General features: G+C 33.6%; 1 protein-coding gene across 5 annotated transcripts in view; it reads left to right on the top strand.

The window, feature by feature from the left end:
• LOC149085324 (peregrin-like) overlaps positions 1–17382 on the top strand; it is an 81921-nt gene extending 64539 nt beyond the window's left edge. For all 5 annotated transcript variants that reach the window (XM_089233279.1, XM_089233280.1, XM_089233278.1 and 2 more), the window contains exons 10-14: positions 4078–4266; positions 10807–10924; positions 11129–11284; positions 11669–12031; positions 17114–17382. In XM_089233279.1, the coding sequence (XP_089089405.1) occupies positions 4078–4266; positions 10807–10924; positions 11129–11284; positions 11669–12031; positions 17114–17175 (888 nt within the window). In that variant the 3' untranslated portion in view covers positions 17176–17382. The remainder of the gene's footprint in view (positions 1–4077; positions 4267–10806; positions 10925–11128; positions 11285–11668; positions 12032–17113) is intronic.
• The last annotated feature ends 1894 nt before the right edge of the window (positions 17383–19276 follow it).

Below are 19276 nucleotides of genomic sequence, written 5' to 3'. Positions count from 1 at the left end.
GACAATGAACTGAAAAACCAGAATCAGAGACATGATAAAACATTCGAAGGTCAACAGCAGTTTTTTCCAAAAAGAGATATATTCTCTTAGGAAGTGTGATGGAACAAGACTGGAGGGGGGGGGGAGAATTTGAACTATACTTATAAATATATATACAATATAGGATCCTGTGGGTTGACTTAGTAATGAGCATGCAGAACATATCCTTTTTGAAGAAGGGTAGAGGGGGGTGTGAGAGAGAGAGACATAGGACAAATAAGCTTGTAATATTCTGGTCTGGGGCAATGGTCTTGAACCTCATGACCTTAGGAGCATACATGTAATTTTTGTCATTGGAGGTGTGCCAGGGTGTACCATCATGTAAAAATCACGAAATGAGAAAAAAGGGCATGGAAGTCAAGAAAAAAAGTCACAAAATAAGATGGAAGCAAAATAAACATCTTCTGACGCGCCACCTTCACCATTCGGCAATCCTGAAGATCTGTTGCTGTGATGGCAACCCCGCCCATGACCAGAGGAACAGCAGATCTGGACATTTACTCCCCCATTTCCCAAAAGATGGACTGAAAGGTTTATTTCTACCACCGTGGTGCGTTTCATTAAAAACTTTGCCTTACAAAAATATCGACCAAAAACAATATAACAAAATTCCCCCAGCAACAACCTCTATTAAAATTTCCCAAACTTTCATTAGAATTCTAAGTTAGGGACATAGTCTTAAAGAAGTTTAATTTTAACTATAATTCTACTTTGCACATCTATAAGTTCCCTCATGTATATCTGGCACTTCCTTTCGTTTGCCCGATGAGCTATGTTTTTCTTATTATTTTTACCACAGTTCTGGCATCTCACTTTGGCGAGATACCAGAACTGTCTCACGTCGGCGTCAACAGAAGTAACCAATAAATGGAAAACCGAAGCAAGTTCACTTGCAAGGAGATAAATCAAGTCATTGATGGCAAGGACGAATTAAGTTTGATTTACTCGTCTATAATGAATTGTGCTGATTTTAGTTCACTGGCTGACGATTCCGGTAACGACTTGCAGCTTAGACGACGACGATCTGCGTCTAATTCACAGTGGTTCGAAATTTTATATTCCAAGATTATCAGCAATCATTCGATCAATTGACGATTACTAGATTCTTATGGGATGGAATGGCTATACGCCATCTTATAATCCTGTTTATGGTTTTGATTGACCATTGGCGTTGATTTATCTGTTATATGACTTCAGGTTGATGATCAATTTTTATGTAATTTATTTTATTCTTTGCTGCCTTCGTCTGAGGCTGTCATGTTACGTTGTTTTTAATAAAACTTTCCGGATACAACCCACTCTTCGGGAGCGCTTTGATATCTCTCCAAGGTGGGAAGTGGGGTGTGTCCGGTCGTCAAAGGCTAACATCTCGTCGGATGAGCTTACAGAACCCATCTTCCGCACATTTCCCAGAGAAGGCAGCCAGATATCCATAAGACGACAAGTAAAATAATAACTTAATAAACTTTAAGTAAAGTTTATTAAGTTAATTTTAGGGATCGTTGTGGAGTGAACGAGAATGTAGTGTCGAGGACTAAAAAGGTATGTTGAGATGGTTTGGATATATAGAGAGGATGGACGAAACAAGTATACAAGACGAGTGTGGATGGGAGAGTTGGAAGGGGTCGACCTCAGCGAACGTACCTCAATCAGATCGAGGACGTTTTTAGCAAAGACCAGCTGAGGAGTACCTTAATCAAGTTAATAACAATGTACCTACCTATATAGTTTAAGTTTGAAAAATTTGGCTCTCAAAACAAATTTCAATCGTTGTACTGTTGATATTTGGCTCTGTTGACTAATGAGTTTGCCAACCACTGCCTTAACCCATTAACGGCGACTTTGATTTTTTTAAAAACAAAAAACAATGAGTGGAACCACTTCCACCATTTATTGGCAAGGAAAAACTTCAAATTTAGAATGGCAAATTTTCTTACCAACCGGCGTTAATGGGTTAAAACCCCAAGACTCTCCATCCACCTGTAGAATTCTAACGAGTTTGGCGTCGTATGGAATCATAATTGAACCCGCTGTGAATCCCATGTATTGCAGATTTGTTCCCTAAAAATTTCTGGCGGTAATTACAAGGTTCGCTGGAAATCAGGGGTGCGGCATTGTACATGGGTGAAGAGTAAAAATAAAAAGTGAAGCACTCTGGATGTTTTCTGCATTATGACAGCACAGCCAATTAGAAGCTAGTATTGTGACATCAGAAAACTTGCTCTCATTCGAAATATACTCTCGTGTGACCAGGGGGTGCGGCATCACAGAGGGTAGGAAAAGGTAATAAACTGTCTTTGTCCGACACAAACTATCCAAACCACCCCCACCCAACTTTATTTTCCTACACGGCTGAGTTTCTACTGACACCCAACCCCCACAACCCATCTGAATCTCTGAACATATCACAATCAGTTATTTTATGAAATGGGTTTTGAGGAAAGAAAGTGTTTCACTTTTTGTGATGAATTTCTTTTTCCCTCACAAAAATTCACTTGCCTGACTAAAGAAGTTTCACTTCAAAAACAAAACACTGCAGATTCATCCATGTTATATTTTTACCTGGAATTTTCTGTTTAAGAAAAATTAAGTTTCAGAAGATTTCAATTGAGAGTGATATCACAAGTTTAACAGTGATAAATAAAAAACCTGAAAAATTAACTTTCCTATCAACGTCTCTTGCCTAAGCCACGTCCGCAATATTGTGAAAATTCAATCATTACACATTCATTGGCTGCCAAGTTGGAAGTTAGGTTACTGCACACACACTGTAATAAATTTCCCTAACAAAATAAACTAGGCTATTCAAATTTAACTTTCTTCTTTGGGAGTGAAACAGTAATGAAGTGCCTCAATCTTCATAAACCCAAAAATATAGGTAAGGGCCCATTTGAGTATTGTGTAAGCAGAATTTAATTTTTACCACACTTTTCGTCCAGCAAAAGCAAGCTGGACCAAAGCCTCCTCGACTGGTACTATATGACCAGACATGACACAGGCTCTTAGACTGGTGCTCGTCTCCAGTAATGTATTCCTGATTTTTATCAGGGTATTGTGGGGGGGGGGGATAGTAATTGTCTTCCAGAAGGGGTTTTCCATTTACAGAGTGAGTTTATGCCAGAAGCGTGAGAGTGTACCTAACAGTCTGAGTGTGTATATAGTGTCTGATTTTTGTGCTGCTGTCAGTATTTAGAAAGTGAGTGAAGTATAATTGAATATTTGTACCGTTGTAGGACTTTTGCTCTCTGTGGCGAGACTTTTTGACAGGGAGGTAGGCACGTATTCATGGCTCAAAGTTGGGAATCGCAGAAAGTCAACTTCAGCTGACCGTCACTTTGGCCCGGTAGGGTTGGAACCTAGGTCCTCATGATGCGAGTCTACCATTCAACCACCACAGCGGCTACAAATGTTATCTACAAGTCAGCAGTTGCTTGTTTCAGTTTTAGTAGTAATGAGAAGATTCAGTTGTGATCAATAACCAAACTAAGCCACTTTGCTTGGTAGAAACAATCCTTACTATCCTTATTTTCATATTCTGTAATCAGCAATAAGTACTGATTTCCGTACACATACTCTGAGTACCACCAGACCAAAGTATGCCTTCTCGAAAGGGGTATTATCCAATATAAAAACATTATTTTGTTAGTTCCCATCCAGCTCTCTGGGCCCTGGGGAAGTGCACCGATTGTTACGTGTCTGGCTCTGCAAGACATTAGATTTTCTTGGAAGTGAATGAAGATATATCCCCACTCACACAAGACTGAAGTTGAATTGGATTTTCTTCAATATTAATTTGAATAAAATTTTCATATTTTGCACCCAAATGTTTACTTAATAATCATTCAAACCTTTCTCCCTTATTTTTTCATTAAAGTAAGCAAAGACTAATCCCCACCCACTCCCCTTCCCCCCCCCCAATTGATGCTTACATAATACTTGCTTGAATTGCCCTCTAATTGGGAGAAATATTTATGAATTTTGATCTTTTTTGAAATACTTAGATGTGTTAATCTTTGTTTAACTAATTCATTCTAACAGGCTCCAGACTACTTGGATTTCATCAAAAATCCCATGGACTTTTCAGCTATGCAATCAAAGGTACTAAGAAATCAGTATACTTCTTTCCGACAGTTTGTTGCTGATTTCAATTTGATCATCGACAATTGCTTGTTTTACAACTCGCCAGAGACAATTTATTATAAAATTGCTCTTGAAGTTAAAGAACAAGTATGTAGTATTTTTCCTATATTTGAAATCATTGAAAGTTTAGTTATGAGTTGAATACTTTGTATTGTATTGTTAAATGTGAGGTACTGTCCAAAATTATGGGCCTATTACATATAAAAAGCAATTGACTCGTGATTGCTTCTCACTTGCATAGTAGGGTTAACTAGTTGCCATCAGTTTATTGTTTTGATCTTGATCATTTTGATGCACCACTGTCATTTTCTGTTCACTGGGCTAATTAGACCGGGACCTACAATTTATTGCCAATTCCGAATTGCAGGCTTGTTTTTTATACTCCTCGAGAGGTTGGTACGCTAACCCCTCGATGGGGGGGACTCCTTGTGGTAGCAATTATCAGTTGATCGTCGTCTACCTTTGCCAGGCAGTGTTAAAATTAGTGTGGTTATAACCAGGTTTGTCAAATTTTTTCCCCAGGTAGATACCCGTTTTCCCCCGGGGTTGGGCGTTTTAGGCTAAAAACCCAGGTTTTTTTGGGCGAAATTGCTTTTGAATAAAATGTGTTGCTTTCATGTTAAAATTTTATTTTAAGGTTAGTTTATGTATGAAGTTTTTTTTTTTAACATCTGGCTGTTGCGAAGATATATTTGGAAAGAGAAAATCTATCTTCCAAAATATATCTTCGCAACAGCTATTTGTTAAAAAAACTTTCTATGGTAGCGGAGAGTGACGTCATCCTTGTATAGTTTGTATTCCAAAAATTGCTGCATAGTGCAGTGTTTAGAATATGTATATTTTGAAGTATTTTTAAAAGATTTTTTTTGGGAGCTAAAATGAGAATTTCTTGGAATTACAAACACACTTTTTATAATTCTTCTGACTACCTTTTTTTATGTAAGCATTCAGGTGCGAGATTCACATATTAAAATATTACAAGAAACTGCCAACAGAAAATGTAACCATGAACTTAGATATGTAATATATGTATTATACCTGATATGTAATATGTGATAAACATTATCCAAAGAAATTATTGCTTATTTATAATACATAATAATTTTCCGCACACACACATCCTTGTATAAATAAATTGAAGTCTCTGTGAAGAAGTAAACCAATGTATGTAAACTGAATTTTCATTCAAAAAATATTTACATGTTTGCATTACATTTTTTATAAGTTTTATACAGGTACATCAGACTTTCATAACTGAAATATCAAGAGACAAAAATAGCATTATCTCATAACGAAAAGAAAATAACTGTGAGATTCTTGAATTGAACATTGGTAACAAACACCTTCAAGTGAAACAGAACAGAAAGTACAGTTTTTCTCCAAAAATAAGACCTAACCAGAAAATAAGCCTTGGCTTTATTTTTCAAGATGCTCATAATATAAGCCCAACCCCAAAAATTGGGCTATTAAAATCATCAGCCATGATAAAGGCATTCTGTACGTCTGTTGCTATACATGACAGGTTGTCTTGTATAAAGTGATATTAATACACAATGTTATTGACATTTGTATTTTAGCAATTTGGTAGCAATTATCTAGATAATTGCTTAATCTTATCATGATAATTCAAGTTATTCTGTAGTTTTAAGTTCCAGAAATTGGCTAATTTGGGCAAGTGGAAAGCACCCGCAGAGTAATGAATTCTCAGAATGACTGCTATCTCCTCTTAACCAGATCATTTTTAGTTATTACTGCTCTTTTAAAAATATTTCAGAATTTAATTTAATGAAGCAGGGATATTTTTCAACAGTGAGGAATTCAAGAAAAAGAGAAGCATGGGACTTCAGCTTTTGAAAGTTTGGGTTTGGTTAAAAAAGAAAAACCTTAATAGTTCTGGTTACATAGCTAAAGATTTTATTTGTTACGGATCAGGAGGTGTACCACCTTCTGATTCTTAATAACCAATTATCCATACGTAAGAATCGGTTTGTAAGAATCGCGTTAAGAATCGAGCTCCGAATGCAACCACGGTGTGATTGTTAAAAGTTATTCTTAAGGTCACGTGACGATGGACAGGCCGATAAATTTCCCCTTTTGGGGAATTTTGCCATTGGCCAATCAGCGCCCAGTTAAAAACTAACAACTTGTTGTTGACAATATGGAGAGGAAAAGAAATTTTAGAGACGCTAGCCTGAAAAAATGGCGGAGATTATTTCAGCAAATGTGAATACGGTTGAGAAGAAATGATAAATATATAATATTTTTTTAACATGTTGCAGTAAAAAACAAACATATCCATACTTAATCATCCAATATGATTCGAATCAATGATTCATTCTACATTCACTGGGATGGATCCCTGCCACCCTCCATGAAGAAGGGCTATGTTATATACAAGGGTGGGAACTCTGCGCCAATTGCGCCGCACTGCACCAAAACTAATATCTTGGGCCATCCTGCTCCAATAGCGTATTTTCGTATTTTTCTGCGCCAAATAGCTACCCAATGAATTTTGCTTCAGTATGCCCGGAATTTCGGAAAGGACGCCAAAACATTTTTGTTCCTGCTAACCACGAAACGGTTCTTTCCGAGAAGAGTGTGTTTTATTCCACTATACTTAAACTATCGCCCCCTAACACACACACATCAGGCTTTCCATCACGAAACCCCGATATTGTCCGCGATCGTGGAACTGAAGATGGTTTGCAATGTCTTTCAGCCTTAAATTGCAAATGCGAATGTTTCCGTTTAAAAAAAAAGTTGCCCTGGAAGCAGCAGAAATTACTGTAGTCGATCGTCGTTGTGTTAAATCCCGATGTTTCGTGAAAACAAATTTTCATTCCGGGAGTAAAAAGCGCGCATGTCTGCGGAATTACGAATGCTAGTTTAGAAACTATAACGAGCGTTAAATCGCCAATGTTGCCGAATAACGAGCATTAAATCATCAGTAACGCCAAATAACGAGTGTTAGATCACCAATCTCGCCAGATAATGAGTGCTGAATCGCCAAACATCGTGTTGGTTCTTCCGAAATTCTCTCCCATTTTGCAACAATTTCTTTCCAAGTATAAAAAAATTAAAAACTTATAAAAACATTTTAGCTCATTTGAAGTGCTGTTGCTCAAAGGCAGCAAATAGTGCCCTCAGTAAGCAAAAATCATCTTAAATAGACGGGTGCAAAAAATTTTATGACAAACAAGGTGTCAAAAGCCTAAACACCAAAAACAAAAATCAAGCTGATGAAAAGATGTTTGATAATAAAAGACAGTGCAGTTTTATTTTGAAAAGGGTCGAGGGTTAACGAAAATATTCTTTCTAATTTCACTGCTCCAATTTATAAATATCTGCTCTGAATCCCATATTTTGCTGCTCCAAAGCTGCTCCGAAATGGACTTGGTCACTTCCCACCCCTGTATATATGTTATGGTGAAAGTGATAAAGAGCTGTTATTATATGAATAACCACCGGCCATTTTGGTAAGTTTGAGTTGCCGCTGTGGTGGTCGAGTGGTTATAGTGACGGACTCGCGATGCGAGGATCCGGGTTCGAACCCCACAGTGGTGGTCGGCTGAAGTTGGTTTTCTGTGGTTCCCAACTTCAAGGCACAAATGCGAGCCGATCTCCCCGTTAAAAAGTCTTGCCACAGAGAGCAACAGTCCTACAACGATAAATGATTCAATCATAACACTTCACTCATAGTTAGAAAAACTGGTGGCAGATGGCAGCACTACACATAACAAGCATTACAGAGAAACAAAAAACTTCACGTCAGGTTTCACTACACGTACACGCACATTCCCGCATGTACCGATTCGTTGGGGGTTCCGCAGGGGGGGGTGCATGTGTGGTGCAGCAGTAGTAGTAGGTAGGGCCTCCAAAAAATGGCTCGGGGATCCATGATGTTCTTAAGTCAGCCACCTCGTTGGGCAATTTACCTGTTGTGGCGTGGTATTTGTATATGTTGATAAATTTTGCTCGTATACCGTGAATCTATCACATTTGTAGGTCATTATGCATAATTGTCAAACCATGGTTAATGCGATAAATGAGTCATCGTTGTGTTTACATTATGTATGTTAGTGAAGTTAACATATTACAAGACTAACAATAGTTTTTATAGTATTCTTCATGTTTCTTTAAATTAATTGTCATGGTGAATTGAACGCGGTGATGTACATGTATTGCATAGCTGCTTTGTGGTCAAATAACTACAATAGTGATCAGATAATACATCAATATTAAAAATGGCCATCGCTTCTGTAATGTTGGCTTTTTCACGTACACCGAAGCATGTGAAAAAAACGCAGCAGCAGGTTGATAATGATTTTTAATCTATGTGCAATTATATTTCGGCCGATTTGAGCTTTATCTCACATATTTTGTGGGAGAAATTCAATTTTCTCAAGTTTTAAACTAATAAAAAATTTCAAATCTTCAAGTTCCCATAATACGAAAAAAAATTGGATTTACGACTCATCGATCATATTTATGGATTGAAAATTTAAGAATTATGCATAATCACTTGTAAATGTGATGAATGTAGCAAAATTTATCAAACTTTATTGAAATAATCCGATATTTTATCACTATTATCAGCATATATGTGTTGTATATAGACTAACACTGTTATCAACTTTCCCACACAACCTTTAGATAACTTAAGTCTGACGAATTCCTTATTTGGAAATAAAAATACATTGTTAATTTTTTTTTCATTTTTTAAAATATGAATCAAAAAAACTTCTATTAAAGAAAGAATTTAAGTTATCTTGCATAGAGGAAAAAAATTGTTTACTAAGAATCAAGCTAAGAAGTGGGTAGCCTCGATTCTTAACTATGGAACAAAAACGATTCTTAGTTAAGAATGTGGTAGCAAAATTCCCTCTTAATTCTTAACTAAAGATTAAATCCATAGTTAAGAAGCGGATTCTTATTAAGAATCAGGTGGTGGTACATCCCCAGGACACTTTTGAATACATTTTCTGCAGGGTTTAAAAAATTTGAAGAAAAAAAATTCAGTCACACCATCCTGATTTCTCAGAATTTTCATTATCCAAATTCATTTATTTTACCACAAATAATCATCTTGCTACATTCTGCATGCAACTCAAGGTTCAGATACAATTATGCAGAAGTGGGTGTCTTTGTGTGTGAAAAATTATTCCCTTGTTGTATAGTCAATTTTATTAATCAAATACATAGTTTAACGTGACCAAAAATGTATATTTAGACATAATATAAGATGTACACATAAATGATGTACATGTTTAAATTAGATATGTTGAGGTTGCGGAAATAGGAAATTCAATTTTTCCCAAAAAAAACTCCTGTTTTTTACCCAAAAAACATGGGTTTTTTTAGAAAATCCTGCCTGGGCTGGGGTTTTTTTACAACCCACTCTAACAACAAGGGAGACTAATTTTTTTTTGTCACTGGTGATGAACCATGGATTTTGTACGTCTGTGCTGAGACAAAAATTCGTGCAATGATGTCATTCCAGTTCATCAAAACCATTCAAACAAATCCAATCTCAAAGGGAAATCATGGTAACTATTCTGGGACCAAAAGGAGGTGCTTTTCATTGATTGATTTTTATGTAACCTGGAACAACCATTACAAGTCTGTTGAGAAACACTTTTTAAACTGCTCCATGCCATTCAAAACAGACAACTGGGAATGCCGAGCTCAGGAATAATGCACAATCACGGCTGCACACACTACCGCAATTCAAAAATTTGGATGGGAGATTTTTGATTATCCTTTGTAGATACATGCATCATTACATGCCCTGTGACTACCATCTCTTCTGACATCTAAAACACTAGCTTGCATCTACACATTTTGAGAAATTGGAAATCTCTGCAAAACTAGCTAAAATCCCAGGCGATGGAATTTTATGCAGGTTTGAAGAAGCTTTTTACAATATCAAGTGTTTGAAGTGACATGATTATGTAGGAAAATTGAGTAAATGTGTATAAATTTTTCAAACCATTAATAAATTTGTCATTTTTATATTGTTTTCATTTTAATACTGATCGGCCCTTAATTTTGAACCACAGCTCATATTAATTGTTGCTTTAGCATTACAGCGAAATGCTTTCACCATTGTGGCTAAAATTTGCTCCTATACAAAGTGTTGATAAATCTTAAATGAAAATACTTGATACGAAAAGAATTTTTTAATAAAAAGTTTACAGAATTTTTTTCATATTCTCTTAAGTATGCTTAACAGGTTTTGTTTATACTTAAAGGTATTCTCAGAGGTCACCCCATATGATTTTAATAGGTATCTTGCTGTTAAATTTTCAATTTTTTTTTTAAATTACATATTTAATTTTTTGCTTACTGCAAAGAACAAAAGATCTTGATATTGAATGTGTGATTTGAGATACTAGAGTATGCAGCATATGTTTACACACACATAGAAGGAAGATTGATCCTTTGAGTAACATTCCGTTTACAAATATGATATCCTATTGAACTTTTTCTGCCTAGTTTTTTAGTTTTGATCAGAAAAAAATCATCAAATACATGGTTTCTTGTTTTTCAACTTTTAAAATGAAATTTCAAATTATCAGTCATGACTACAATATATGGAAATATAAATGTTCTCTCATTTTTTTTTAGTGCTTGCCAATTTTACAAAGTGCTAAAAATGAAATTCTCAGGAAAGGGTTAGATCCCACCACTGGTCTTTTTCAAGAACAAATAGTTCCTCAAACTCCCAAATTTCTTCCAAATCATGGTAAATAGTATTTAACTTAATGGAAATATTTTTTGTATTATGTATGTATTCATATAGTTTCATACCCAAAATGAGTTTAAAATTACATTTCAGCGCCATTTTTAACATTGTTGAATAATCAATGCTTGTAATTTTTTGTTATGTAACTCATACCTACTAAATGTATGTTAATAGAAGATGGGGTTTTTAATTATGCATTTACAGAACTGGTGAAAAGCAAAAATGTTACTGGAAATCATAAGCACAGGGAACATCTAAAAGAAGAGATGGCGTATGTTAAAAAAGGATGCAGAGTCAGCAGAAATTTCACTTATGGGAAGGCAAAGCAATTGCCAAAAAATTCTAAAATAATTACAAGTGGTAAGTGGATATCTGTTTTTAAACTTTAAACTCACATTATTTTGTGTATTTTGCATGGATTACTTCAACCAGTGGTTTTGAAGTTGATTTTTCCGGAGTTCCTTGCCTAAGGAATTGGTTGTAAATTTGAATACATAAGATATATAGATATTAAACCCCTCCATCTACAAGCATTTGGCAACAAATTTGGACGATTTACAGTTGAATTACCTTTGATAAATCTAAAAAAAACTTATTAACAGTGGAAATGAAGGGATAAAAAATAAGACAAATTTTGTACTATAAGTAGTTTTGTCAATGGTCTTGGCCCAAAGAAATAAAATTCTAATTATTTTAAGAGTTTCTGCTATATTTTTTTTTAATGTAAATTTGTTTTTAATTCAGAGTCTGATGAAGAGAATGGTTTCCATAACAGACAGTTCCTGAGAGAAAACATGAAGAAAAGAAGGAATAATTGCTTCAGATCAAACTCAATGCACATTATTAAAAAATGCCAAAGAAACTCCTATAAGGCTCTCATTGGAGCCTCTCATGTTACAAAGTTTCAGATGAGACAGTCGAAATCAGATGAATCACTGCCAGTTAATAGTACAAACACCTCAGTGCCTAATGATTTACCACCTATTAGTCTTGACACAGATTTCAGCCATCTATGCCATCCAAGTGATGTTGAAAATTTCACGCTTGGAGATTCAGGTCCATTAAAAGTTCCTATGACATTAGCAACAGAGATAGAATATCTTGAAGGTAAGTAAATCTGTTTCAAAATAAAGATATGCAGTGAAACCTTTATAACAATATTCTATGGACCAAAAAAAATAGTTAAAAGGGATTATTGTTATATCGAGAGAGGCAACAAAATTTATGCAGATGTTGGCAACTTTTCTAAATTGGCATTAGTATTAGGAATTGGACGAACATCAATTTTCTTAAAATATTATAATTGTGAATAAAAATGTTTTTTAATTGTAAATAAAATTGGTAATTTTAAATAATGAATTTTAATTATGCAATTTATTTAAATATAATTATTAAAAACTGGTAATTGTGTGTGAAAGATTTCCATTACCATGATATAACAAATATAACAATATATTGTATTTAAATGTTACTTATAGAATTTTTTTTTCAATACTTGTTACAATTTTGCATCTAATTAAGAAAATGTCAACCATTATTCACTAAACTAGTAATGCATCATAAAATTTACAACTTATTTTCTTTCTCTTTAGATGTTCTTTGCCCCTTTTGTCTTTCAGTATCTCAATACATATCTTGTCGAAGTACATCTTCCAGTTAGTGAGCTTTTGTAATTCATGCTCACTTCCATCTTATTCCAGTAAAATTCTGTTTTCAGTTTCATGTTTTCCTTATCCCAGAAATTCATCCTGATCTTTCACAGACAGGGATATAGATCACAAAAAATATAATCAGTAAATTTTTAATTTATAGGAAAAATTCCAATTAATATTTTTTAAAACTAGTTTGAATATAGAACTTGTATTTAGATATCCGACTGGATATCTAAGCATTATTCTGCTGAACAGCAGTCAAATATTCATCCCATCTCTAGTTAGTACCACCAAAAAAATGTATTTTGAGTATTTATTTGCTGTAAAAAATGATTTGTTGATAGAAAAAGTTCAATTACATATACTGCCCCCAGTAAATAGGTTTATCGCAACACACTTTAGTGTATTGCACAAAAGTAGAGATACCAAAACTTAATTAGCACTTTCGGTGATCAGGTGGTATCAAATGCCAATATTATTGATGTCTTTGGAAGAATTAAAATGTGCCTAGTTTTAAAATATATTGAAAGTATTACAATTGAAATATATTGAAAATACAGTGATATCTCGGCTTAAGAATTTTTTGGACAACAAAGATTTTTTTCTGTGACTTTTCTGCCTTGGCTAATTAATACGGATTCAACTAACAAAAATTCTCGTTCAGATGGATGCACATGCTATCATAAAACAGCTACATTATTAGCTGAATTTTAGCATTAATCATCAGAGAATTAATGTCACTTGAGCCATCACCACCTAGAGATAGAAGGCCTTCGCACTCTGCTTGTGACGTCAAGTAAGTAGTCCATTTTCTCTCAGAATATTCAGGGGAAAAATATTCCCTGCTCGTGCCAGTATCATCGTTGCGAGGAAAAGAAATGATCGGGCTCAGAATTGGCGATTTCTATGCCCCACATCCAATCACTATGTGGTATTTGTGAGTCAATCAGGTATATTCTACGCCAAAATAAGAAGAAACGAAATAGGATGCTGTGTTTCACAAAATGTGGCAAACTTGCTAGATAGTCTGAATGACGTTTATGGCAAACACTGTGGAGGCCTTCTATCTCTAGGTGGTTATGCTTGAGCCCATTTAATTCAAGTCCACCTCGGAATCTTATTCCAGGTTTACCTCCACTTCTCTTTCTGAAAGTTTTTTAACCATTTCATTTAAAATGAAAGAAAGATTCAGCTAATAGAAAATACATTGGGAAAGAAAGAGTCCGTGGTTTTTTTTCAGAGCTTTTTTCAGTTCAAGACTTTGCATTGGACTGAACACTCCGAGAGCTTATCCTTTCCATCTGCATTTGTCAGACACAGAAATGAGCTGACCAAATCACAAATGGATGAGGACACCTATGGACTCAACTATGTTATCAACACAGTTCACAGTAGCTTTAGTAAAGCTGGTGTTGGTTGTGTGTGTGTGGGCGTACATTAATGTAAAATAAAAAAATCTTCAATATCTCATCTTCCTGTAGATTCTCATTTATCCAATTTTGAACCTGTTCATTTTTTAGCCTTCAGTCAATTTTTAATTTTTTCATATCATTCTTCTGTGTTTTAAAAAATTATCTTTAAATTTTTTGCAGAATCTGAAACAAATCAAACTATTCTCCATATTGCATATTTAAACATTTATTACAATAATTATAACAAAATATTAATCATAATTTGAAATTTTGAATTTTTCAACATAAGAGCCTAGAACATATAAAATATAATTTTATGGTCTATTTATCTAAGCTACTCATTACCTGTGTTCAATTTTCTAAGCGGAATAGAGCTGCTTATTCAGAATATGTATGATAGGGCATCAGGGTTAGGTTTTTGACCCCCAGAAACTAAATCAGTATTAAAACAGTCAAAAGTTATTGTCAATGTTATCAAATAGTTTTTTAATGTGATAGATACATTAAATAACAAAACACTTTTATGTAGATTAAAGGGTTTTATATTAGCAATTATAATTACTATGTGAGAAAAAAAAAAATTTCTTTTGATATTTTAAATTTTCGGATGTGTCCAAAATTTTATTTTATATAAAAATTCTCATGCAGCATCTGTTAATGCACTAATTAAACTCATTTATTTTCACCTAAAAATTTCTTAGCTCAGGGTGTATAAATTTAGAGTTTTAAAGAGTATTTTCAACCAAAGCAGAGCTGACAGGACTTTATGCCCAAAGTATTTGTTTTGCACGTTTAAATACAGCTTCAATTTGAAAACCATTGCATTATAAATGCTAGTAAATATACCATATCATAGTATAAAAGTAAGAGTAACTAAGTTTGACTAAAGATAAGTTACAAGAGTTTCTTAAGCATTTACAAGTTAGCATTGCCACATTAAATGACATTTTAGTCCTACAATTGAGTATTTTGATCGCTAGATATATTGTAATGTTACATACAATAAGAGTATCGTTTTAAGTATCTGATTATCTAGCTAATTTAACAATAACAGAAATAAATGTTGCATATATGATGTAATAAACTTTTTAATACACTTATCTGTTATAAAAAAGAGTATAGCAGATGGTATATATATATATATATATATATCAATGCACATATATGAGTAGTTGAAGAAAATTTGAAGGTCAAGTGTCATCTTGAATCAGAGAATGTCAAATCATTTTATAGTTTTTCCTCCAGTGTTTATGCTATGCTTTATTAAACTTGTATATTTTATAAGAAAAAACATTATTGAAAATAAATCTGTAGAGTAGAAAATTATTTTACAATCATATTAAATATTTATTCTTTGTATAACAGTCACTTTAAACATTATATGTAATTAACATGTGTATTTCCAATGAGAATTTTTATATTGAAAAGCAATATTTCAGGTTTTTGACGTGACAGTTAAAACCACAGTTTAAACAGCCAAAAAATTCCATGTGTCAAAAACCTGCCAACCCTGATATGAGAGAATAATATAACTTCAATGAGAAAAATAATTTTGTAATTTCTGGTAGAAATAATTTCACAAAGAATAATTACATAATTATTAAAAGTAATGATTTTAAAATATGTTGGAAGGAAATTTTTTTCGGAATTACAAAAATAAATAATCATTTAAAGTAATTTCAGATTAAAATCTCAATCAATTTAATCAGTAATTAATAAAAACTTTTTCAAAATTAATGAAATGATTTTGGAAGTAATCAAAATTGATAGTTAATGAAATAAGTCTTCAATTATTTTTGTCCCTGGTTTGACTTGGGGGGGGGGGCTATTTTATGGGCTCTTCTCTTAAGATGCCACTAAATTTCTTGAGTTGGTGGGCTTTGTAGGAAATTTCAATTTGTCCCGCCATATCTGAAAGATTGAAGACCCCTCCCTACCTTAGTATGTCTATTCAGGAAGCCACTTCAGAGGTACGAACTTCTGATAAACGTAGTGCACCACTGCAGATGACACAAATTTCCAGTTTCTTTGAAACTTACCAGAAAACCAGTCCAGCAGGAGTGATTGGACCCAAATCTTTCAATCTCTTATGTGTCTATAACGTTCGTACAGCTTCAACCGACGATTTGTGGCCGAAAACTTCACGAATGTCATAATTCACCTCATCAACTTTATCTACCAATGTCAACATCACAATGAAAACCTTATGTAAATGCCAGTAACAGGAAAATGTAGAAATAAGTTGTTAATTGTACACCCTGCATTTTATAGGACTGATTTGCATATATCCATTAATTTGCTTTTGTACAGCACCTATCAACAAAAATTTAAACTAATTTTTTTCTGTATGAAAAAACTCCTTTGTGAGAAACTTTTTTCAAACTGCATTTAAAAGAAGATTTCAACTTTTATTAATTTTTAAACTATTTATAAATTTATAGGACATTCTGTATATATTGTAATGGATGGCATGTTAGGTACTTGTATCTGTCACAACAAATTTCACACATAAGTTGACAATATTCAAAAATGTTCAAATAAACACTTCATTTATTAAAAAGAGGGAGGCGTTTGAGAAAAATCTCTTCAGGTAAGATGCACAACATATAGACAGGGTTAAGTTACAGTGGCACAAGTCAATTATATCTTTATTTTGTGTAAGTTTCACTAGAACTGTAATAGTCCTATGTTAAATTTTGTGATTTCTAATCTAGTGGGGAACTGTTCAAGCTTTGACTTTTTTTTTCCAACAGTTTAGCACTTCTAGATAGTATTTCTGGCCTTCATCAGAACTGTTGAAAATGTCTTAAAACCACTGTTTCTTTAACCCATCCATATATTTGTAAGGTAAAAAATGTACAAGATTTAAGCACACAGTGTCTTAATGCATATTTATGACATTGTTCCAATGACAGTTTTAAGCAGGTTTCTCTGCATATTATTGCATGAAATAACATAACCAAACACTTGATCTATATTTTGATATATGCTGTTTGTTTTGATATCTTTCTCATTTTTCCATTTATGCATTTACAATGCAGTTAATATAAGAAAAATGAATTGTCTTTGTCTGAAAATACCACTGCTTTCAGATTCATCATATCTTAAGATAACTTATTTTGCAGGGCAAGTTCAAGAAAAACAAACCTCTATTGACCGGCAACTTCGAAGAAAGAAATTAACCTGACCTTTGTTGTGCAGCTCAGTTGTTTAACAGATAAATGTTATTTAATCTATTTATTGTTTTTCTTTTTATAAGGAATATAACATAAGCAATGTTAGTTATGTATATTTGAAAGTTTCTGCAAACTAAGTTTGCTGTATTGTTTGTACTTCAAATTTTTTTTTCCAGATACTTTGTACAGAATTAAAGTGTTTTTAGATTTTTCTTAAAGTTGTATTTTCTTACATAAATTTTCTTAAATCTTTGAGAGATGCATATTTAAAACTGGTTATATACAGTAGTCTCCTCCTATGCAACAAACTTTATTCAACAAATTTTGCAAAATAAAATTTTCAGCGGAACATTCACATTTTAATTTTTTTGCTCTATAATTTTTTTTTTTTTAAATTGCTGTAGATTGAAAATTATTTCTTTTATAGCAAATTTTCTGACAGAACTGTTATATTGGCTACTCCACTACATAAAGCACTTAATAACTGAAACTAAAATTTATTAACATACATATATACGTAAACACATGCAGAAAGTAATGAGAAACACGTACGCATACATGGTCTGCGTCTTCATTGTGCCTAAGGTATCGGGTTATCCGTGCAAGGCAAATTATTAAAGATTTATGGATATATGTAAATTAGTAATGGATGTCATTGATTTGAAATCAAGTGGGAACATAATATTCTGTTACTGGAAGAATAGTGATAAAAATAATGTTCTATTCAAGATAAACACTGTTAAGAATAGAACACTTACATAGGCAGAAATAGACTCGAATGGCTGGAGGGGCAAGATATCAATTCATGTGTATGCATATACATTAGTCAGCTTTGTCACCCCCCACCCATATCTCCGCCCACAAACACTATTTTTCTGCACAGACTAAATTCATGTAACACATTGTCAAATACAGATGGACATCAAAATTTTTATTGTACAAAGTAACCAGTCCATGCAAGTAAAACGATGGAAGGCATGTTGGAGATTTTTTTCATGTAAGCTAAAGAAATTGACTTTGTCTTTGTCAAGTTGGTACATAAATGATGGTAAACAATCTTGATTTACCTGAAGTATAAATTTTAAGCTTTAAAGGTTCCACTTTTTTCGACTTTCTGCTTGAAGGAGCTAAAATAAATTCTACCCAAACCACTCGCCGTTGAACTTGTTCAGCGTAATATGGCGTAAGTTCTATCAAACAAGTATGAAACATGGCCAGATTAAGCAAAATAAGCACATGCTTAGGGCATCGGGAGAAAAGGAGCACCACAAATTTTTTTTGTGTATAATTTCTCCAGTAGAAAATCCTAGAATTTTCAATTGATTGTAGAGTCGAATATCTTCAAAAGGATGGCACAAATGCAGAAGAAATTAATATTGCAATAATGCTGTGTTTTTGGAAAGATTTTGTGCAATTTTTTAAGTTAGCTTAGGTCTTTTTAACAGGGCATTATGACAAACTGATTTTTCTGAGGGAAGCCTCTTCTACCAGCTAAAAATACCAGCCTACGTCCGGGTGAGCCCCACGCATTAAGAGTAAGCCAAGTTTTACAGAATAAGGATGTAAACTTAAAAATGGGAAAATATATTTGAGTTGGTAGCAGATAAGATAACACCCCTAAAACCATGCAGTTTATCATTACACGGGGAACAAAATTTTTTGTTGCATTTATACAAGCACTTGATCTTACCTAGTTCAAGTACGCCGATTTAAATCTGAATTTAGTTTTTTCTGGGGCACTTTGCATGCAAGAATTTGCACTTATAATTCTTTTGTTTGTGGGACTTAATGAGAGAAATCTGGTTTGATGCCTTGGTAGCACTTTTCCATCGTCTTGAACAAAAAAGAGCACTTCCATTAAGATTTCATCTTTTAGGTTCTTCGGGAATCTCGATCAATGTGACTAAACAGGAAATGAAGCTTTACACTCGTGAAAAGCTAACAGCATTCTGGTGACCGGAATCTTATCTGCCTGTCTGTTACCAAGAGAACTTGGTATAACCGCCTTTAAAGACAGCCATGCTGACTTCTTTTTGTCTTTAACAATTTTCAGGTCTACACAAATGATCCCAATTATGTTCATGATATTCAGTAAGTCAATGACCATTTTAA

The sequence above is a fragment of the Pholcus phalangioides genome, unplaced genomic scaffold, assembly GCF_987345545.1.
Source record: "Pholcus phalangioides strain wild (caught in Gottingen) unplaced genomic scaffold, Ppha-v1.0 ptg000007l_1, whole genome shotgun sequence".
NCBI lineage: Eukaryota > Metazoa > Arthropoda > Arachnida > Araneae > Pholcidae > Pholcus > Pholcus phalangioides.
This window is presented reverse-complemented; position numbering and strand designations above follow the sequence as displayed.